The 24,619-nt window shown below is 39.0% G+C and overlaps 1 protein-coding gene across 1 annotated transcript in view; it reads right to left on the reverse strand.

The window, feature by feature from the left end:
* LOC126469681 (tyrosine-protein phosphatase 69D) overlaps window positions 1-14,394 on the reverse strand; it is a 400,445-nt gene extending 386,051 nt beyond the window's left edge. Inside the window, exon 1 of the mRNA XM_050096833.1 lies at window positions 14,104-14,394. Coding sequence (XP_049952790.1) covers window positions 14,104-14,194 — 91 coding nt within the window. The 5' untranslated portion in view covers window positions 14,195-14,394. The remainder of the gene's footprint in view (window positions 1-14,103) is intronic.
* Window positions 14,395-24,619: the final 10,225 nt, after the last annotated feature.

The raw sequence follows: 24,619 nt of genomic DNA on the forward strand, positions 1-24,619 counted from the left end.
AGATTTAGGAACCAGGTTTTAAATTGTAGGACATTTCCAGGGGCAGATGTGGACTCTGACCACAATCTATTGGTTATGAACTGTAGATTAAAACTGAAGAAATTGCAAAAAGGTGGGAATTTAAGGAGATGGGACCTGGATAAACTGACTAAACCAGAGGTTGTACAGAGTTTCAGGGACAGCATAAGGTAACAACTGACAGGAATGGGACAAAGAAATACAGTAGAAGACGAATGGGTAGCTCTGAGGGATGAAGTAGTGAAGGCAGCAGAGGATCGAGTAGGTAAAAAGACGAGGGCTAGTAGAAATCCTTGGGTAACAGAAGAAATATTGAATTTAATTGATGAAAGGAGAAAATATAAAAATGCAGTAAATGAAGCAGGCAAAAAGGAATACAAACGTCTCAAAAATGAGATCGACAGGAAGTGCAAAATGGCTAAGCAGGCATGGCTAGAGGACAAATGTAAGGATGTAGAGGCTTATCTCACGAGGGGTAAGATAGATACAGCCTACAGGAAAATTAAAGAGACCTTTGGAGAAAAGAGAGCCACTTGTATGAATATCAAGAGCTTAGATGGAAACCCAGTTCTAAGCAAAGAAGGGAAGGCAGAAAGGTGGAAGGAGTATATAGAGGGTCTATACAAGGGCGATGTACTTGAGGACAATATTATGGAAATGGAAGAGGATGCAGATGAAGATGAAATGGGAGACACGATACTGCGTGAAGAGCTTGAGAGAGCACTGAGAAACCTGAGTCGAAACAAGGCCTCGGGTGTAGACAACATTCCATTAGAACTACTGACGGCCTTGGGAGAGCCAGTCCTGACAAAACTCTACCATCTGGTGAGCAAGATGTACTAGACAGGCAAAATACCCTCAGACTTCAAGAAGAATATAATAATTCCAATCCCAAAGAAAGCAGGTGTTGACAGATGTGAAAATTACCGAACTATCAGTTTAATAAGTCACAGCTGCAAAATATTAACGCGAATTATTTACAGACGAATGAAAAACTGGTAGAAGCCGACCTCGGGGAAGATCAGTTTGGATTCCGTAGAAATGTTGGGAACATGTGAGGCAATACTGACCTTACGACTGATCTTAGAAGAAAGATTAAGGAAAGGCAAACCTACATTTCTAGCATTTGTAGACTTAGAGAAAGCTTTTGCCAATGTTGACTGGAATACTCTCTTTCAAATTCTAAAGGTGGCAGGGGTAAAATACGGGGAGCGAAAGGCTATTTACAATTTGAACAGAAATCAGACTGCAGTTATAAGAGTTGAGGGGCATGAAAGGGAAGCAGTGGTTGGGAAGGGAGTGAGATAGGGTTGTAGTCTCTCCCCGATGTTATTCAATCTGTATATTGAGCAAGCAATAAAGGAAACAAAAGAAAAATTTGGAGTAGGTATTAAAATCCAGGGAGAAGAAATAAAAACTTTGAGGTTCGCCGATGACATTGTAATTCTGTCAGAGACAGCAAAGGACTTGGAAGAGCAGTTGAATGGAATGGACAGTGTCTTGAAAGGAGGATATAAGATGAACATCAACAAAAGCAAAACGAGGATAATGGAATGTAGTTGAATTAAATCAGGTGATGCTGAGGGAATTAGATTAGGAAATGGGACACTTAAAGTAGTAAAGGAGTTTTGCTATTTGGGGAGCAAAATAACTGATGATGGTCGAAGTAGAGAGGATATAAAATGTAGACTGGCAATGGCAAGGAAAGCATTTCTTAAGAAGAGAAATTTGTTAACATCGGGTATAGATTTAAGTTTCAGGAAGTCGTTTCTGAAAGTATTTGTATGGAGTGTAGCCATGTATGGAAGTGAAACATGGACAATAAATAGTTTGGACAAGAAAAGAAAAGAAGCTTTCGAAATGTGATGCTACAGAAGAATGTTGAAGATTAGGTGGGTAGATCACATAACTAATGAGGAGGTATTGAATAGGATTGGGGAGAAGAGAAGTTTGTCGCACAACTTGATTAGAAGAAGGGATCGGTTGTTAGGACATGTCCTGAGGCATCAAGGGATCACAAATTTAGCATTGGAGGGCAGCGTGGAGAGTAAAAATCGTAGAGGGAGACCAAGAGATGAATACACTAAGGAGATTCAGAAGGATGTAGGTAGCAGTAGGTACTGGGAGATGAAGGAGCTTGCACAGGATAGATTAGCATGGAAAACTGCATCAAACCAGTCTCAGGACTGACAACAACAACAACAAATGAATTCAGGAGTAAATAGGCTGCTGCTCTTTGAATCTTCTACAGCCCCTTATTAATCCTACCAGTTAAGGTTCCCAGACTGCTGAACCATATTCAAGAATCAGTTGAACGAGGCTTTTGTAAGCTATCTCCAACAAAGGTGCCTCGTACTGCCTTAGGGTCCTGCCAATGAATCTCAGGCAGGCTCTCTGCCTTTTCTGTAACTGTTTTCATATTATTATTCTGCTTTAAAGCAAAGTGGACACATACACCTACATAGTTCACAGTTGTGATTTCTAGTGAATGAGCACCAATCACACAACAGAACAATACTGGGTGTCTCTGCCTCTTTATGCATAATACTTAACATTTGTTAATTTTGAGGGTCAACATCCAGGCCCTCACCAAGTGTAAATACTCTGTAAGGAACTTGATAATATTGTGGGAAGAATAAAGAAAGCAGATAAAGGCAAAATGGGAGTTTTGAAATGTCAAGAAAAATTTGTTGAAGTACTGAAAGGCCTCAGTTGAAACAAGGTACCCAAAGCAGATGACATTCCTTGATAATTATGATCCTCATTGGGAGAACCAACAACAACAACACTATTACATCTGGTAAGCAGGATGCAGAAAACAGGCAAAATACCCTCATCCTTCAAGAAGAATCTAATACCACAAGTATCAAAGAAGATGGGTTCTGAAGACAAATACTATTGGATCATCAGTTTAACAGACCACTGTTCTAAAATACTAACAAATTATCTAGAGGACAGAACAACTGGTAGAAGCCGACCTGGAAGATCAGTCGGACTTCCTGAAAACTTAGGAGCGCATGAAGCAATACTGACCCTATGATTTTACTTAGTTGGTATTTGAAAATACTGACTAAATAAAGCAGACTACGTAATTCTGAAGTTATCAGAAATGAAATACCAGGAGTCACAGATTATCTACAAACTGTAAAGAAACTAGAATGCGGTTATGAAGGTCAAAGACATGAAAGGGAAGCAGTAAATGACAAGGGAGTGAGACAGAGTCGCAGGGTATTTCCCATGTTATTTAAGATTTTGAAAAGGAATTAAAGTTCTGGGAGATAAAATAAAAACTTTAAGGTTTGCCAATGAGATCGTAATTCTGTCAGAGATGGCAAAGGACTTCAAAGAATTGAACAGAATAGATATAATCTCAAAAAAGAAATCATAATATGAACATATATTAAAGGAAAACAATGGTCATGGAGTGTAGCCAAATTAAATCAGGTGTTGCTGAGGGAAAGATTAGGAAATAAGGTGCTAAATGGTAAACAAGTTTTGGTATTTGGTAGGAAAATAGCAGATGATCATCGGAGTAGAGTGTACATAAGACGTTAACTGACAACAGCACAAAAAGATTTCCTAAAAGAAGAAATGTACTAACACTAAACATAAAAGTGTTAGGAATGGAGCACAGCCTTATACAGAAGAGAATAGAAACTTTTGAAGTGAGATGCAACAAAAGAATGATTAAGATTATGGGTGGATTTAATAATGGGCTATTGAATCAGATTGGGGAGGAAAGAGCTTTATGAAAAAACTTGACTAAATGAAGGACACATTTGTAGGACAGGCACACCCTGACATATCAAGGTGTAGTTGATTTCAAATGGTTCAAATGGCTCTGAGCACTATGGGATTTAACTTCTGAGGTCATCAGTCCCCTAGAACTTAGAACTAGTTAAACCTAACTAACCTAAGGACATCACACGCATCCATGCCCGAGGCAGGATTTGAACCTGCGACCGTAGCGGTTGCGTGGTTCCAGACTGTAGCGCCTAGAACCACTCAGCCACTCCGGCCAGCTAGTTGATTTCATAATGGAAGAAAGTGAGTGGAGTAAAAGTAGTGGAGAGATACCATGAATTGAGAACGGCAAGTAGTTTCATATGAATGTAGGTTGCAGTACTTATGGAGATATGAAAATACTTGCGTAAAACTAGCGTAGACATCTGTGTCAATCATTCCCAGGACTGGTGACAACAACAACAACAGAACAACACAGGAAGTGAGTATGTATCACACCGGGTCAAGTTGAATTTGCTCTTTCTTCTCCTCCTCAACTGTAGTTGTTTAGCAAGTTTATTTGTTTGGAAAATCCTAATAAACAAAAATCATAGCTTACTGCATAATCAGTCCTAAACATGTAATACTGAGGAAGAACTTGTAAAGGTTCTTTGACTTACATTGATATCTTTTACTCATAGAAAAATTTGCACCTTAATATCTTATCAATGTCAAGTTCATTAGCGAGCTTCAGGCAGGATATCATTCTTAACGTTGTTTACGAAATCACCCTCAACTGATTTAAGGGAACCACGTGAAACCCAAAACAGGAAATTTGGATAGAAATACGAGCCTTGTACCTCTCAGATATGAGCCTACTGCCATTACAATGGTACCACTTTGTTTGGAGTGTTTGGTGTATACCTGATGTGTCAGTACTAACTGAGGTAGTGAGGGATACTAAAGATTCACCACAGGTTAATAACATTATGAAGCTGTCAAGGTTGAAAATATAATTGCAAAGGACATTCAAATAATAGGCAGGATTGTTAACAAATAGAAATTAAGTAAAATACAAATTACTGCAAGGAGAATTACTAAATACGGGGTTATCACAAAAGTAAGGTCTCTTATTTTTTTTATAAGGACATAGCCCTGTTTATTTGGTTGGTTGCTTTGGGGAAGGAGACCAGACATCGAGGTCATCAGTCTCATCGGATTAGGGAAGGATGGGGAAGGAAGTCGGCTGTGCCCTTTGAAAGGAACCATCCTGGCATTTGCCTGGAGCGATTTAGGGAAATCACAGAAAACCTAAATCAAGATGGCCGGACGCGGGGTTGAACCGTCGTCCTCCCGAATACGAGTCCAGTGTCTAACCACTGCGCCATCTCACTCGGTCCTGTTTATTTCTACAATGGTTTACATCAGTTTACAGCTTGAACATCTAGCTATTTTTCGACATAATCACCATTTCTGTCAATGCATTTTTGTAGACGCTGTGGCAGTTTTTGTGTGCCCATGTCATACCGGCTCGCCGCAATGCTGTTCAGAAAGTTATGAATCTCTTCTTTTTCCCCCATCATCGGAGCTGAATTGCTTTCCGGCAAAATGTTCCGTGATAGTCACTGGGCACCAAGTCAGGACTGTAGGGTGGGTGGGTGGTTATGTTCCACTGAAACTGTTGCAGGAGAGCAATGGTTTGCCGAGCGATGTGTGGGCGAGTATTGTCATGGAGAATGTGTACACCCTTGCTCAACATTCCTCTTCTCCAGTTCTGAATTGCCCGTTTGAGATTTTTCAGAGTCTCACAGTAGGCTACTTGTCAGTGTTAATTGTGGTCCCAGCGATTCAGCACCGACGAGAGAGAGAGAGAGAGAGAGACAGAGAGAGAGAGAGAGAGAGAGAGAGAGAGAGAGAGAGCGACCACATAACTCATTTTCTTGAAGGTTCAAAAGATCAATTAACAAAATAAAAGGCCTTCCCATCAATGCCAGTTCATGTAGAATTGTGGAACAATGTTGAGCCTCAATATGATGACTGCTTGAAGTTAATCAACTCTGCCATTTAGAATCAGGATTGGTTATAATGCTAACTCCACATAATTAACACCATTCCACATAATCGTGCAACAACTGAGATGTACCCTTCCAAAATATTCGATCATACACACATGAAGCTTCTTGTGAGTGGAGAATCCACAGTCTGGTCTTCAATGATAACCAAACACCACATAAAGACAATGATGCAGTCCTTGGATACGAAATAGCCACTCTGACACTGTTCACAATACACCAGTACACAACTAACTTTTAGGATAATATCATTATCTCTCTAGGATCACGTGTAGACAATTTAGAAGTTCACAGAAAAATCTGTGATATTTAAGTATATTTACAGAAAATCCAGAGCTTAATGTAACAATTGGGAGCTTAGGGCAGACTGATATATAACTGCAATGTGTTTTGTCACAAAAATGGCAGAAATTAGCAACTCAATTAAATCCAAATATAGCAACCACACAATCATTCACGCAACTATAACAAACACACAGCATGTATTTGGCATAAAAATATATTATAAATAATCCACAGCCACAATGCCACAACAGGACACAAGCAAGAAATTAGGTGTTTTTGGCAGGGACAAACTTGAGAGAGAACCCTGTCTGAAATACAAAACAGATCTAAAAATTAAACCGAAGTCCATTAACGTAACCTAACATGATATACATTTTCTAAAAAAATACCACAAAATATGTATCATCACTTCAGTTAACCTTTACAGAAAAAAATTAACTACACCAGTCATGAATACAGTATACACAAAGAAGCCACATAGTATGCCAACATGAACAAATATCTGGTATCATTAACTCCAGCCTATTTACATAGCTAAAATGAGATCAATGATACCAACAAACCAGAACAATACATTCATAATAAAATTAAAAAACTGAAGGAAAATACATCTTATAACAACATACATATCAAATACACTCATGTTCAGAAAAAAAAAAAAAAACAGAACACCTTGAACAACTGGAGATAGGATATTCATATTCACAGAGTTCAGTCACCTCAGTTCAGCATGTGTGCTATTGCCTAGCAGGCCACCATGTGCCATGATAACTTCTTCCATGCATGATGGCATTGACACGTACAAGGCACGAGTGGTGTCCTGTGGTATAGCCATCCATGCTGCATTCACCTGTTTGCAAATTTTATCTGTGGTGGTTGGCATTGGGTCACAGCACTCCACCCGTCATTTCACCATATCCCACACATTTTCAATTGGTGACAAGTCTGGTGATCTGGCAGGTCAGGGCAAAATGCTGACATCCTGTGACACCAAGAAGGGATGTGTTCATGCAGCAACATGTGGTCACGCATTGTCTTATTGAAAAACAGCATCTAGGATGATGCGCAGAAAGAGTATGGCTACGGGTTGCAGGGCATCATTCACGTAGCTCACAATGGTCACAATGCCCTGGACATGCACCAACTATGATTTGTAGTTGTACCCAATAGCACCCCATACCGTAAGACCTTGAGTTGGCGCTGTATGTCTTGAGCGAATGCAGTCACAGTGATGCCACCCTTCACCCCATCTGTGGCAAAGCAAAACGTGGCTAGCATTTTCAAATGCACACACAACCTGGATTCATTCAAAAACACTATCTGATGACATTTCCTGTCCCCAGTGATGTCGTTCCAACTCCTTTGCTGTCTGGCACATTTCTGCAAGTTCATCATCAAAGGTAGGCTGAGAAGTGGACAACACACATGTAGCCCATGCCGTAATAAGCACCAAAGGACTGTCACCCCTGATAGTGTACGATGTGTTACACTGTTGTTGCATCAGAGCCAAGGACGACTCCGATATGTCCTGCAGTGCCATTCTGATCAAGTGTCAATCTTCTCGGAGGGGTAGGATGGGTGGGGTGATCTGACCCACCTCGTTGTGTTCTAAGCCTTCCATGGAGCATTCTGCACACACCCACAGCACTGCCGAACCACTTAGTAACACACGAGCAACGATTTCCCCAGATGGAAGCACCACATTCTCTCATGCCAACAATATGCCCTCTTTCACACTCACTAAGTTGATGGTACAGTTAGCATATGCATCTGTCAGGCGTCCTGCACATCTGCTCAAGTCACACTGATCCATTACTTTCGGTCTATAGCGACAATGAGAGCCTCAGGCAAATTTTCTTACTACGTGGTGAGGCATCACGATATTGATATTGACCTTAAACCTGCAGGCTCACATGGTTCAAATGCTAATCATTTCTGCAGAACACACTAAGGTACATGTCCTGTGAATATGAACTTCTTATATCTAGTTGTTCAAGGTGATCTATTTTTTTCTGTACGTGAGTGTAACTTCCTCATAGTTAAAGAAACAAAAAATACAGCTCCATTCAACGCACAAACTAACTATAACTAAAATTAACATAATCCAATAAAATAACTATTCCCCTACTTTTTCCGTGAACATCGCCCTGCTTATTGCCTCCTACATCCCCCCCCCCCTTCCACCCCAACTAAAAGTAAAACCACTCCCACAAACAAACATCCATTTTCCTCACAACAAATACCATACAAACTCTTTTGAAGCTAAAAACTGAAGAAAAATCCTTTTGAAATAAACAATAAGAGGAAATACTAAAAAACATTAAACTTCCTATACTTCCCCTTTGCAACCAATCAATAACTGAACAATCACCAACCTCTCTCGTGGGCACAAAATTAAAAGAACGGATACCAAAAATAATAAATAAAATAAACAGCACTAATCTCCAATTAAAAATAATTTGAGATTGAAAGACTGAAATGTGTGTGTGTGTGTGTGTGTGTGTGTGTGTGTGTGTGTGTGTAGGGGGGAAGGGAGGAGGAAGGGGGGGGGGGGGCAGTGTTACCGGAAGGGAAGCAGACAAGCAGACATTCCAACTATTTTCATAGCCTCTCCATATTCTGAACTTTAACATGTTACACCAACATGCCATACTTCTAAAGGAAAGTTATGGCACTCACAGCATGTCACACATCTTCTCCTCTAACATACAGCTGTTAAACTTCATTGTTGGATCCACCACCCAGCACCAAATGTAATGGCCTTTTGCAAATAACCCATCGATTCACTTTCCTCACATTGCAATTTACCAAAAAAGAGAGCGCTACCTCAAGCAACACAAAGCACTACCAAAACTGCACTGCGGCTCAAGTATAACACTGACGAGGTGCATGCACCACAGTACAGCAATTTCACGATTATTGTATTTTGTATGAAGTATGTGCTGTTCATAACATCTCCATACAATCACTGTAATATTGTCACACAATCACAGAACATGCCATTACATTATATGAATAATAGCTAAATAATCGAACAATACCAAAGTACTACAGTCTCTCTGTTAGCACAAACGTGATTTCAGGATGAGGAATGAGGAGCAAGGGGGGGGGGGGGGGGGGGGGCGGCACTGTCACACACTAGCCCCCCCCCCAAAAAAAATGTAGTGCCCCGAGATGATATATGAGAAAGCATGTTTTGTCAATGCATTTCACACAGGAAAGTTCTTAGTTCACTGGCCAATAAACAACACACTTGCCTGAAAGCACCATTTCAATAAGTTTTCTAGTCAGCATATTCAGACAAAGGTCATTTCTGTCATCACCATTCTGCATAAAGGATGTCTTTAGCACAAAGTTAGTGCACAATGCTGCAACCAAAATTTTTGATCACTTACTCAGAGATATAAAATGTCTGACAGCCAGTAAAAAAAAAAAAGTTTCAATGGTCCAAGGAACATGAAACTAACCAACTTTGAACGCCATGACTAACACTCTTGGTTAAAGTTACATACTGTCCCTCCCGCCCTTATATTTTTCGATATGGCTTCATCGTAAACATTAGACTGAGCTACCGTTCAATTTTATACCCACAACCTTTATTTGACTTTCACATTTGTTGGCTTCACCAACTCTCAACCAAACTGTCACCTTTCAACGTAAGCTGGACATCATGCTGCTCTACAGATCACCCTGTCACCACAACCAAGGTTCCGGCAGGGTCCAGCACCACACCTTCCCTATTCTTGTCCAGTCTGAGATTATTCTGTCTGCGGCCATTACATAAAACATGCTAAGTTACTGTCTTATCAGAAATAGTGTTCAAAAATGACCCACCATACGAATCCCTCACTTACAACTCTTTCTGATAGACAGTATGGAGATACAGAGAAATGTTTGATACAAGTTGTCAGCTTTCACCAGTGACATACACTGGACTGGCATTCATGAGGAAGACGGTTCCAACACACATTCGGCCAGGATGATTTAGGTTTTCCATTACTTCCATAAACCGCTTCAGGCAAATGCCATGATGGTTGCTTTGAAAGGGCGCAGCTGACTTCCTTTCCCGTCCTTCACTAATCCGATGGGACTGATGACCTCACTGTATAGTCCCATCCCCCAAAATCAACCAACCAAGCAGTGACACAGGGAACATGCGACAAACACCCGTAAACAATACTGCAACAGTACTGCGAAGTTATTGGCAATTCTTTCAAACAGGCTAAGCTACAGATCAATATGTCACCACAACTAGGTTTCTTTAGTATCACATTCATTAGCTTTGTCAATTCACAACCAAACGGTCATCTTCCAACCTAACCTCGACCTCAGGCATTGACCACAACCAGTTTGTTTGCTATATATTCACTGGCTTTGCCAACCAACAGCAAACCTGTGAATTAATGCTGTAAAATGTATGGGAATTTATAATTTGGGGGCAAATGCCCAGGATAAATGGCCACAATTTATAAACATATAGACATTTATGCATTTTAAGATTAACTGATAAGTGGCAATTATAAAAAAATTTAAACTGATATTTTGTAATGGAAAAGATATTTGCAACATTGTTTCTGTAGTCATTGGGTAATCAAGTTGAAACAAGGAACTTGAGAGTTAGGGAAGAGTTAGTACGGAACATAAATTGGACAGAAAACAAAATTCAAGTGTAAAAGTAATTCTTGGAAATAAAGTGTAGTTTACATTAAGTAGACAGGCTGTAGGTTGTATTTTTACTTACACTATACTTCTTTCTTCGGGCCTTTGTCCCACTTCAATGCAGGGTCAGCCGTGTTATTACAGATTCGGCAGTGTTAGTTGCAGTGGCTGGTCGGATGCCCTTCCCTCCGCCACCCCGAACCCCCAGGGGCATATGTAGTGTACCCCAGCTGTCTGGGTCTAGTGTAAGCAATGAAACAGTGTGAATATTTTCAAATGTCTGCAAGTGGTGTAGCTGAGGCGGAATGTGTGGCCAAGCCCAGTATTCATCTAGTTGGATGTGGAAAACTGCCTAAAAACCACATCCAGGCTGGCTGGCATACCGGCCCTTGTCGTTAATCTGCCAGGTGGATTCGATTCGGGGCCGGCGCACCTACCCGAGTCAAGGAAGCAGCAAATTTGGGCTCTCGGCTACCCTGGTGAGTTTTTACTTACACTATACTACTGCAAAAATATTAGAGTAAAAAAAGTTTATCCATAATGATTTTAATTAGGGATGAGTCATGTGCCAAATTCCATTTCCACGAATCAAAGAATTGCCGATTCTCTGGGAATCTAACGATTTCAGCATTTTCGGCATCAATTCTTTGTTATTAAATCTTTTTTCATGTTAGTGTTCTCATTTTCTCTTCACAGCAGTGCAGTCATATGAAAGTAGATAAACAAAAGGGTACAATAGAAAACTATAGACAGTGTCAAACGTCACCACATCTGACAACAAAGGATTTTTTCCACTGAAAACAGTTTAACATTTAAGAATACATTTATTATCAAGAAATGCATACCAGTCAAATGCCCATTTATAAACGTCCTGCCCACTGGTCATTTGCCCAGCCCACATCATACTGTGAATACATCCATGAAAATTTGACTTGACAGCAGCCATTAACATTTAATTACTGGCCAAAGCAGACTACTCGTGTCAAACATTCCTCTTGGCCCTAGTATGGTACCAAACAGAATACTGATGTAATTTCAATGCTTCTCAGTAGCTGGATGACAGATTTTAAGGACAGGAACTTCTCATTGCCAATTTTCTCAACAAACAAGTAAAATATTTAATTAGCAACCAGTTCAAGCTATAGAGAAGAGGGACAATTTTGCACAATATGCCAACATAAGATCTCTCTCTTAACTTATATCAACTAAACACCCTCGATTCCCATGTTCCGACACTAACTGCAATAGGCATTTTCCTCTGTCTTTACAGATCTAATAAAAGAGAAGTCACTTGTGATGCAGTACGCAGTGGTTGGGAAGGGAGTGAGACAGGGTTATAGCCTCTCCCCAATGTTGTTCAATCTGCATACTGAGGAAGCAGTAAAGGAAACAAAAGAAAAATTCGGAGTAGGTATTAAAATCCATGGAGAAGAAATAAAAACTTTGAGGTTCGTCGATGACATTGTAATTCTGTCAGACACAGCAAAGGACTTGGAAGAGCAGTTGAACGGAATGGACAGTGTCTTGATGGGAGGATATAAGATGAACATCAACAAAAGCAAAACGAGGATAATGGAATGTAGTCGAATTAAGTCGGGCGATGCTGAGGGAATTAGATTAGGAAATGAGACACTTAAAGTAGTAAAGGAGTTTTGCTATTTGGGGAGCAAAATAACTGATGATGGTTGAAGCAGAGAGTATATAAAATGTAGACTGGTAATAGCAAGGAAAGCGTTTCTAAAGAAGAAAATTTGTTAACATAGAGTATAGATTTAAATGACAGGAAGTCGTTTCTGAAAGTATTTGTATGGAGTGTAGCCATGTATGGAAGTGAAACATGGATGATAAATAGTTTCGACAAGAAGAAAATAGAAGCCTTTGAAATGTGGTGCTACAGAAGAATGCTGAAGATTAGATGGGTAGATCACGTAACTAATGAGGACGTATTGAATAGGATTGGGGAGAAGAGGAGTTTGTGGCACAACTTGACAAGAAGAAGGGATCGGTTGGTAGGACATGTTCTGAGGCATCAAGGGATCACCAATTTAGTATTGGAGGGCAGCGTGGAGGGTAAAAATCGTACAGGGAGACCAAGAGATGAATACACTAAACAGATTCAGAAGGATGTAGGCTGCAGTACGTATTGGGAGATTAAGAAGCTTGCACAGGATAGAGTAGCATGGAGAGCTGCATCAAACCAGTCTCAGGACTGAAGACAACAACAACAACTAACACTGCCACAATGTTTACAACTAGTCTCGTGACAACAACAGGCCTGCAGGTAGCACCTACTATTCCATCCATATGGAGCACTGTTAAGCATTAAAATAAATTAATAATAGTGCCCCTTTGAATTGACAACAATAGAAATCTTGTTAGTGTTGACAGACTGGTCTGTAGAGTAGCTCGATAGTTGTAGAGTAGCTCGATAGTTGTAAGTGACAATGTTGTTGTGAATGTCAACGAATGCTAATACACAATGCAGTGTTAACAGTTCAATCAGTAGCGTCGACCAACGTCGATATTCAACGCAATATTCTTAATAAATAACTAAACCACCACGTTTAATAACACAACAAATATCCAACGAGTATTTTGGTGCACATATTAAACACCAAACAAGAAAAATATGACAGCAGGCCACTAGGTACTCTTCTCCCTCTTTGAAGGAAGGAAACCTTACTTTGCAGGTTTCTCACAGCTCTACGTTTTACACGTCTCTCAACAACACATTACACGAATTATGCTGAGGTGCTAAGATGATATATGCCTATCCTGTAACATGAACTTAAAGGACACGGTATTTATTCTATACAAACATGACCCAAACTACCATGATGCAACCTCAAAACACTGTATCAACAATTTAGTTTCAGTTACTAAGGGCTAAACTTCTTGTTCTGAGAAAGTTGAGAAGGACTTTTAAAAGTGTACACATAGCTAATTAGGCAATTATAATTAAGACAGACGTTATTACGACCATCATCGGTATCCTGAGTGCAGTTTACATTCACACATAATGTCATAAGGGCACTTCACATAAAACGAGTACAGTTAAGAAACAAGTTAGTACATCACGTCGGTATTCGTATCTCGATGTAAATGTTCCTAAACTATTCCTATTAACAGCAAGAGACGTATATTATTTTACACAAATTTTTGGTTAATTCCTGTAGCTTTTTACATATTTCTCTAGTTAGAGCTGGAGATCCTGTTTCCATCTAAAGCAGTATCAATTGAAACATAAATAAAATACGCGATTCAGACGAATCGACCAGTCAAAAGCCTTCAACTGTGCGAATAATAAAGAATAAATATACTCTGAAGCAATTTAATTTTCACTCACCTTCGGCACATGCAGGCAGCACAGTCACTGTGAATATGTAAACAAGTATTCCAAACAAATTCTGCAAAACAGGGGTTGGGTTCTCAGTCATGGCGTCACACCGGCAGTCTCAAATGAATCTTCCGCTGTTATTTCCAAGCGCAAGTCATTTTAAGCAACATTCCATTTCATTTTCTTCTCAACAAATCCCTAATCAGCACCCATCAGTAAATATTTCAGTTACTAGACCACTGTCACTCAGAAAACGTTAATTTAATACACCACTGACAACTTCATGACAATCACACAACCTCAAAGATAATTGTTTACTGTTACGTATTGTGATCTTTGAAGCAAGCTACCCAAATCAATGAGCCAAAAATACTCTTCACTTCTACCCAAAGCGTTTCGTGAGATAGCGGAAAGATAGGGAAAAACTGTATAAAATATTTTATAATTTCATCGACCAATAAGGATAATCATAGAATAACGACCGTCAATAAATCTGCCAGAAATATAACTAGCAGTGGAAATCTATACCAGATCATGCACATATAGTACTTTACAATCCGATCCTAACGCGATGAGACAAATCGATGTTGGAAACGCAACTGTAAATCGTTTCGTCCACGCACAAACGTTTGATAGAGAAGATCCTCTTCTAGAACTATGCATAGGAAACACTTAAGCTTAAGGAGTGATTGCGAGGCTCTACAAGGAAATTTGTGCTGGAATGGAGAAAGTACGCACTGCTTCTAAGTAGAAGGCACTGGCGAAGTCCTGGCCCGAAGTGAAAGGAAGGCAGGTAGAGTACAAAAAAAAAAACATTAACTTGTTCAAAACAAATAGCATAGCGCTTTAAAGTCACACAGAATTAGGTTGTGATATAATAGTATGTATAGTAATTTTTCAGGCATGGTATCGCGGTGTATATGTTGTAAGAATAATTCTAGGAAGAAGAGCCGGATTTTCAGACACCACAGCGAGTTACCATTAAAGGGTGCGCGTACAGATTAATGACAGAGAGATGGAACGGTTTCAGTTTATGTATGTGAATGTTACCCACTCCCACCATACATTCTGGTGGCAGTCAAGGTATCCTCTTCTAGTTTTGTACCTTAACATTGCGCCCAGCTTATTGTTACTTCGTGCAGTATCCTCTGTATTCCTAGTTCAATTTTGTTGTTAGTTTATACTTGATGTTCATAATGTTGAAGTCTGTTCATAGCCTCCACTCTTCTTTAATCAGGTGTCAGTCATGATCCAGCCTTTCATGAGACTGCGCCCCATTGTTAATATGGTTACCTACAGTTATAATATCAATGGATTAATATTCTCGGGTCCAAATAGTTAGAGATCTGGAGCAGCATTTTCGTGTGGTCTAAATCCCCAGAGTATTCAGTCGCCAAGAGATGTTTCGAGCTCAAAGTCTTGCTGGATTGACATTCTGACAGGAACCATAGAACTTCAGTGTGCCTGAATATTAAGTGTGCTTTGAGACTTTATTGTATGTATCTTACAGGCAGGGGCGCCGACTTATAAAAAATATTAAGGGGGGGGGGTTCATATTGGGGGTCTTGCCTCAGGAAATTTTATAAATTTTGGATGAAAAATAATGAGTTTTAAAGTTCTTTTTAGCATTTTAGAATCATATGATCAACATTAGAACCCCGAAAACTGGACTCTCGATAACTCGACACTCCGGGAAGCTCGACAAGCCTGACACATTTATTGCCTTTGAAAAAATAAACAAAACATAAAAACGCACAGTATTTTCGTGAAAAGCTAATTTAATTTACAGTAATATCATGCTTATAGACTATTACAGAGCAGTGAATATATAGCTCTGAAAAGACTGAAATTATATTTAAATAAATCCTAAACTATCATTAAAAGAATAAAACATAAAATATTGCTGTCGCATAGTAATAGCACTTTGATTAATGAGTGAAATAGCTAATTTAAGTTTACTTTGAATAAGGCTCAGGGTTAATTAAATAAAAACAATATCTCAAAGTTAATGCTTTAATACAGTAAATGAAGTTAATAAAGTACACCTAATACTTTGAGTCAAAAAGTATGTAAATAGCGGGTTTTAATTGGGTCTTACACCCAAAAAATATTTAAGTATCTGAAAATAACTAATACAGTACTATAGTAATATAATAATACAGCACTAAACAAGTACCAATATTTTGATACTGAAAATTTAACATTATGTATGTATTTAATTCTTTATTTTAAAAATATTTTTAATATAGATCTAAATGCCATTATTAGGGCTAGAGTGTCTTTAGGAAGGTGCAACTAACGACCATCTGACTGGATTACTGAATACAAAGTCGCTGGTGCTGGTCTGATATCCAGTTCATCTAAAACATCTTGGTGGGCATGAAGAACAGCCAAGTTGTTCAATCGCTTCTGTCCCATCGTTGATCGGAGATATGGCTTCAGATGTCTAAGGGCGCAAAATGACCCCTTCTGCTGTTGCTGTCGTGATTGGAACTACTTGGAGAAGCTTAATGCACTTCACTACTTCACATAACATTTATCCAACTGCAGGCTCTTGTGTAATGTACTTTCTTACATCACCGATGTTTTTTAAGACCAGTTGTTTTTTATTACCCATATCAGCTAACATATTCAAGTGTAAGCGCAGTCTCTCAATGTCTATGTTATTTTTGAAAAACTCAGTTGATTTTTCCAAATTTGTTTCACCTCTGTAAACTAAAAGCAAGTGCTCCTGTTCAGCTCCAAAGACCTGTGTGAGTCCAGTTAAAGTAAACCGAGCACTAATGAAAGATTGCGCCGTTTCACTAACTTCAATGTAAAAAACTTTGTAAGATTCATTATGGGGTTTTGAAAGAGTGCAGTGAGCTGGCTTCGTTGCTTTCATACTTCTTTGGTATACTTTGATTCCAAGGAAGTGAAGGATCATCAACTTGTGAAGGTTTTTCTTTTAAACACAAGTCCCAAAAGTGTTTAAAACTGTCACACCTTCTATTCAATATACAAATCAAGCCCATATATATTGTTTACAGATCAACAACACTTAGATGAAGGCATTGAATTTTATCATTGACGTCCTCTACTGGGTTCACTGCACGGGAATAAAGATGTAAAAAGAAATAACTCTTGAATTGTAGCATTGACTCAAGGTAGCCTGCACATTTGCAACCTGCCTCTGTTTTGTCCTCTGCAGAAAATGTTTCGAAAAACTCTAGAAGTTCTTCAAAGTTTCACAATATTCTCAAGATACTAGAAGCTTGCATAGTCCATCAAGTCGGGCAAAGGGGTCATAGACCAGCTTGGTCGTTGGCGTTCTCACAACGTATGCTTCTGAAAAGTGCCACCCTTTTGTTGGATTCCCTTATGGTGTGTTTTAAGTCCTTGGCGAAAGCCATAGTATCTCTCATAGACATAAGATGGCGGATACTGTCTACAAATTCCATGTCTAAACTGTGTGTAGTGCAGTGCATATAATGTGCTTTTAGCTGTATATCTAAAACTAACTTCTTTGGTCCTTTGAACTTACCCCTCATATTGCAGGCATCATCATAGCACTGTCCTCTTCAGTTATCCATTGACAAATCAAGTCGAGCAAAAAGTCTTTTAAAACATTAAACAGAGTTTGTGATTAAGTGTTGGGGTCTCATTTAAGCCAATAAGTTCTTTGTTGATGATTAAGGAATCATCAACCACATGAATACAAAATGACACTTGTTTGTGAATCGAAGAATCACTTGTTTCATCAACCATATTAGAAATATGTTCAATCTTCTTGATTGAAGCCAATACCTTTCTCAACACAGACTTTCCTAGTAGATCAATGATCTCGTTTTGAATTTTGTGGGATGACCAGTTATACCCCAAACGCCCTAACCAATTTTAAAATCAGGTATGTCATTCTTTTGGAGCTCCAACAATTTTAAAAATTTGAGTTTACATCTTTGTGCCCTCTAATTGCTAGTCCTTGTCGGCATAGAAATTGCACAGTAGTAAAAATTGTCTCAAGAGCTAAACGGCCTTTCTTGATATCACTATCTAACTGTTCATTCGATTGGGAGTCCACACTTCGGTTAGTGGTAGAATTTAGTGACAGAACACCTTCTTTATGCATAAACGCATTTTCATGAAGATGAAGTTTTTCCAAAGCCTTTTTCCAGTTAGAAAACCCTGTGGAAGTAGATGCACCTTCCTTCTATGAAGAAAATTGTAATATATTTTTAGCATCTGCCTCTTTGCAGGTTTTGCATAAAACTTTTTTGGTAGATGCTTCATATTCTAGCCACATATATTTGGTCATCCAAGACTTCTGAAATGATCTTCCCTTACTGGATTTTCCAGGTTTCGGCCGTGAACAGTTCTCGCTTAAAGACGACGAAGCAATTAACGACACAATAATTGTTGGAGGTTGACTTGCAGTATCATCAACTTCCAAGGACGTCTTTTTGGTAACAAATTTATCCATTGCAAACTTAATTCACAATACACTAAGAGACTAAAGTAAATGAACCAAATGTGTTCATATAAAATAGTCCACTAGACACTAAAGTCGGAACACTAAACATGTCTGCCGCATGCGCTGAATGAAACTATCCACACTGTATGACTGCGACAGCAGTGTGGGCTTTATATAGCCATTGCATCGTAATGTGTCGAAGCGTCAAGGTGCTGCGAGGCGGAGGGTTCCAGGCATTTCTGCACCAGTCCTTTTGATGTCGTCACGGCCGCAGTGCTGGCCTACCGGCCCCAGACTTTATCCAAAGGTTTGCGCACCGGGACAAATTCTATGTGTGCCATCAGCACTGTAACACTATCAAGATTCACACCACCCGTTTTCAGTTAACCGGCTTACTACCATAATAATTACTTGTTTTAATTCATTACTGAATATATTTTAAAAGGTAACTATTGTCAAACAAGGAAGATAAAAAATTCCAACATAATATTGTGATTTTACAAAGCATGAGATAACTACTAATTTTCTTAAATTATTGGGGAGGCTCCACTCCCCAAACGAATTTTTTAGGAGGCTCGGCCCCTCAGGCCCCTTGGAGTTGTCGCCTGTGATTGCAGGTAGTTGACAATCATTTGTACACTATTCTCGAGAGCCATTATCTGTCTCTTTAAAAACGCATCTCTTTTGTAAAAATAGACCACATGTTGTACCAGAAGTGCAGATTATGTACCTAATAAATTGACATTTAATAGCTTGTTCAGAGAAATACAGTGTCACATTTCCAGCACAAGCATTTGTAACAGTGTTGCTTCCCCATTAAGCGACTGCAGCTGCATGTAATGCCAGTTTATGTAACAACAGTGGTCATTTGTGGCATAAATACCACTTCCTCTGTTGTTGTTCCACTATTTGACACAATTGCAGGTCGGAGAGTGCGACTAATTTGTTGGCTGGTATATTGAATACTTCAGAACCTGTTTTTCAGGTAGAGTACTTCAGGAGTTAAGTTTTCTGCATGTGGTAGAGTATGTAGCTGCTGTGTCTCGGTCAGACGTGGTATATGTATAGAAATAGTCTTCAGATGGCGCCACACTCCAGCCAATATCATTGTGTTGTCACACATAATACTGTCAGTCACCTCCTAGGTGGCATACATATGAGGAACTATTTTATGCTTCTGCTGCAAGACATTCAAACAGTCTAGTCTTCCACCAGGAGTTACATCTGCACAATGAAACCTAGAAAAAAGATTGGTACACTCCGTTTATGACTCAGCAGTAGAGGTCATACTGCTATGAGAGCTCTTAACCTATATTGAACTTTACATTGATCAAATTCTCATTTTATCTAAAATAAAAGGGAAATTCTGATACTTTAAATAATGAATATTTGTTTTCATATTTTTAAGACACACTTTCTTTCCTACTTTCATAAAGTCACCTTGAAACTTAATTTGAAATTAAGTGAAATCGTGAACTACCTGTACAAATATCTGTTTGGGGGAATCAAGGAAACGTTTGGATATTCAATAAGCAACGAATTTGCATTCATTTTTAAATAGTTTATCATTTTCTATTTGTGCTTACATTTTACCAACGAAACCTTTTATTTCAAAACTGAAAGCCAACTGCCTTGCCACATTGATAACCCTGGTTCCCATCTGATGACTAAACTTGGGCACATTTAGTACTTGGATGGTTGACCTCAGAGGAAAACTGGGTGTTGTTGGTTTTAAGGACATGCAAATTACTGAAGTGACGTCCTATAAACAGACTTGCACCAGGCCGTGGTCTTCCTTTAATTCGACCAAGTGTGGATCCCAAACGCTCGAACAGTACTCAAGAACAGTTCACACTAGCGTAATATATGTGGTTACCTTTACAGATAAACCAAATTTTCTCAAACTTCTCCCAATAAACTATATTTAAACAACGTGACTGTGCCAAGCAGGACACTACTAAAGCTATATCCAAACATTATAGATTTTCTTTTCCTACACTTCCTCATTAACTCACATTTTTCTTCATTTACGGGCAGCTGCCGTTCATCACACCAACCAAAAATTTTGTCTAAGTCGTCTTGTATCCTCTTTCAGTCACTCAGCTTTGGCGGCTTCCCTCACACCACAGCATCGTCAGAAAACAACAGTATATTGCTGCTCTTCCTCTCCACAAGGTCATTTACCTAAGTAGGAAACAGTAGCGATCCTATCACACTTTCCTGAGCCACTCCTAACGATACCCTTGTCTCTGATGAACACTCGCTGGACTCTATTGCTTTAGAAGTCTTCAAGCCCCTCACATATCTGGGAAAATGTTCCATAAGTACTCGTAGATTCATTTAAAGTCTGCAATGGGGCACCATGTCAAACACTTTTCGGAAATCTGGAAATATGGATTCTACTTGTTGCTCTTCATCCATAGGGCTCAGTATATAACGTGAGAACAGGGCACGAGTGGAGCATTCTGACTCCATGCTGAATCATAGAAATAAACTTCTCAGTCTCAAGGAAATTTATTGAATTCAAACCGAGACTATGTTTAAGAATTCTGCAGCAAACCGATGTTAAGGACACTGCTCCATAATCTAGTGCGTCCATTCTTTTACCCTTCTTATATACAGAAGTCACCTGCCGTTTTATCCAGTCACTTGGGTCACACTGTTGTGCAACATGCTAGCACAAGTGAGACCTATACAAAACGACAATGACATCGCCAGAATAATACATAATCCCGATGACTGGAACGCAATAAATAGTGTAACCGATATTGTATCGAAACTCTGCATGAAAAATACAAGCACCAAAACCCATATGGAAGGAGGTGTAGACAAACACAAACAACACACCAAACCACATGGGAGGACACAAACACGACCACAGATTACAAAACCGAGGAAGGAACGCTAAGTGAACATGACTGAGAAGGGATCAACATGTAAGGGACCAAAACTAACAATAAATGACAGTGCATGCCACAACAGAGTCAAAACAACACAACAATCATAAAACAAATAAACACCCGTACCACAAACTAAGAATGTAGTAATAAGGTAATGTCGCTTGGGAGGAGAAGGCTCGAAGAACTTTTATTCTGAAGCTCCTCCTCCTCAATGACATACTTCATAGTTTTTAATGTATACTGCACACAAACAGTAATGTATTGCTGGTCTTATTGTGTGCAGACAGAAGTATATTCTCTCTATTCAAAGTTACAATCAGTGAATTTTATATATCAGTAATGTATTAAGTTATTTAAGGAATAAAGCATTCATGTAGCAATGAATTATATTCTGTTTCTACTAACAAATTACAAACATAAGTGTATTTCTCACATAAAGCTGAAATTCATGTATTCCGTGTATGAAGTGCTCAATCAGTATTTAATCTGTATAATCTGTGTAAACATACATTAGCACAAACCATTTCAGATGAGAATAGCTCGAGGTTGTAACAAGACGTACTCATTTGAAATAGGTAGAAATAGGCCATTATCAACCAACATGCTACTTAGACTATATTACACATCCAAATACAGCATATCACTTCCCTCTACATACTGAAAATTATTTTCACCACATTCATTGTATTACATTTTTTTTCTTTTTCTTTGACATTTGCATTATATAAATTATATTATCATCAACTAGATAGTAATAAATTATATGGAATCATTTTAACAATTGTTAAGTATTCAATTCGCTGTAATCCCAGAGAAATCTTCATACATTATGTTCCTTATAGTATTTAAAAAAATATTAACAACTGTATAACAATAAGATTGTAACAATGGGAAGTTTTTCCATTAGATTCAGAAGCATTCGATCCACATTGCATTTCAAGGCGGTGGTTTACTCTGTACTGTTAATGAAATAAATAATCTCTTACGTGCTCTTATTGACAGTGAAGATTTGCACCCAGGAGACATGACCCAAGGTTGACTTGGAGTACTCGCTGTCTTGCATGGGTTAGCCCTCAGCCCCCATTTAGAGGACAGAAAACGACAGTATCGATGTTTGCTACAGGAATGGCATGAGCAGCAGTGGTGATCCTCCCTCTTGAAGACGGATGACAGACAGTGTCCTGGTCATGTAGATCAAACCTCCAGCAGGCCTGCAGGGTGATGACATGTTCTGCACCCCATTGAAAGTGTTGTTAATAAAACTTCTCTATTTAAACTAGACTGAACTGCATGTGACTGCTTTAGTCTTTAATAAAACTTGCATCTGACTGTGTATTTAACTGAACTGAACTTTATCTGACTGCATGAAAATTGAGTGGTAAAAATAAATGAAAGTCACCAACCTGCATCTGACTGCGTCTGTGGACTTAGCTTGTGCACTCCTTCCTGTTTAGCCGATAATAAAACATATATTCAACTCAGCCGTAGTGCAATGGCATAAAATTGTCATTCTAGATAACTTTACTCATTTTGGCCCTGTTTGTTACTTAATAAAAATTCTGTCCTGATCTGAATAATTAGCCAACTGTGCAATGGCATATAGATTATTTTACTCTGATAAATGAAATTATTAGCTTTACTCATGGGAACTTTACTTTAATGTACCGTTTAGTTCAATGCAAGCACAGGATGTGGAGAACGACATAAGGTGTGAGATGAAACTCTAATTTTATCTAAAAAATATTTATTGTTCAAACTTTTAAGGCACATGTGAAAAACTAAAAAAAACTTCTATACGAGAAAGTTTCACAAAACGTTTATTGCATCAACAATGGGTTTTCTATCTAGCTTTTAGACATTATTTAACCTAAGAAAACCTACTTTATTAATTATTCTTTCTAGTTTCCCCAGGTATGTGCTGAGTTTCGCTCAATATATAGCTTATTATGTGCGTAGCGCCAATTCTTACTTTGATGCTGTCACGACCCAGCTGCCTCCTGCAGGCATCTAGCTCCGACTCCAAACACGTCTGCTGTCTCTGCGCATCTCCTCACCACTAAAACTTTTACCGCGTGTACCTAGCTCTGTTAGCTGTCAAAGATCTTACTACTCGAAGATGTACTACTCGTCCAACCTTGCGGTTGGGAACTATCGACATTTTTCACTGGCTCTATCCTGATAGAATCTCAGCACATACCTTTCACCATTAGCGTTGACTTCGAAGTTGGACACTGCAGTTGGCAGTGGCAGAATCCTTCCAGCAGGACTTGTGGCTCCATAGATGATCGAAGACACGTAGGCATGCTGAAGGTTGACTCCCACAGCGTCTCTTCTGACTGGATAGCTGTAACTGAGGCAAGAGCTGACACTATGCACTTGACAGTCAGCAATCAACACTAAGTCATGAGACATTTGTTAAGAAGTGTGGGGTATTTGTGTTGGTCTTTTCTGTGCACTCTGCGGCGGTGGGGATGGCAATGATATCATGTGTCCTGGTTTCCTTCGTTGTCAGCTCTCCTAGTAGTTTCAACTTCACCTTTGAGAGGTTTTTTTCTGCTGGTTTGGCACCTGAATACTTATTTTTGTGTTGTACCTACAGCTTCCTTGCTTTGCCACTAGTATGATGGTGTCTCTCGGATACATGATGACAATGTGCGCTCAGTAGTTCCCTGGTGGTGCACTAGCTTTGGCGTTAGGTTCAACTAGCTCCGCATTTCCCCTCAGCTGGTAGACTGTTGGTCATTGACACAGACAGATCGACTTCCAGGAGCTGCTGGGGTAGATCATGGACGAATTTTTAGTGTCCACTGGAGATGTGATCCTGGGGCATAAAATACCTCTCCCTTCCTTCAGAAAATTCGTCTCTAATTTTTCAATTTGGAGTACCTGTAATAACCTTACCATATGTACTTTGTGTCAGTAGTTACACATTGTACAGTTCCAATTATTCTTTCATTGTCGTTCAACTAATACATGTTTTTCGATGGTTGTTGCATAGAATAGTTACCATAAGTCTTTGCAGAAGTCATTTCTTGCACGCTAACACAATTATTCATATAATTATAAGTTCATTTACTAGTTTACACGTAATTCTCATACTCAGTCTGAGTTTTATTTAGAAACCAGTCAAAGTGTATTTGATGCACAGGTAAATCAGAACGGTGTACTGACTTTC

This window comes from Schistocerca serialis, chromosome 3, assembly GCF_023864345.2.
Source record: "Schistocerca serialis cubense isolate TAMUIC-IGC-003099 chromosome 3, iqSchSeri2.2, whole genome shotgun sequence".
Lineage (NCBI taxonomy): Eukaryota > Metazoa > Arthropoda > Insecta > Orthoptera > Acrididae > Schistocerca > Schistocerca serialis.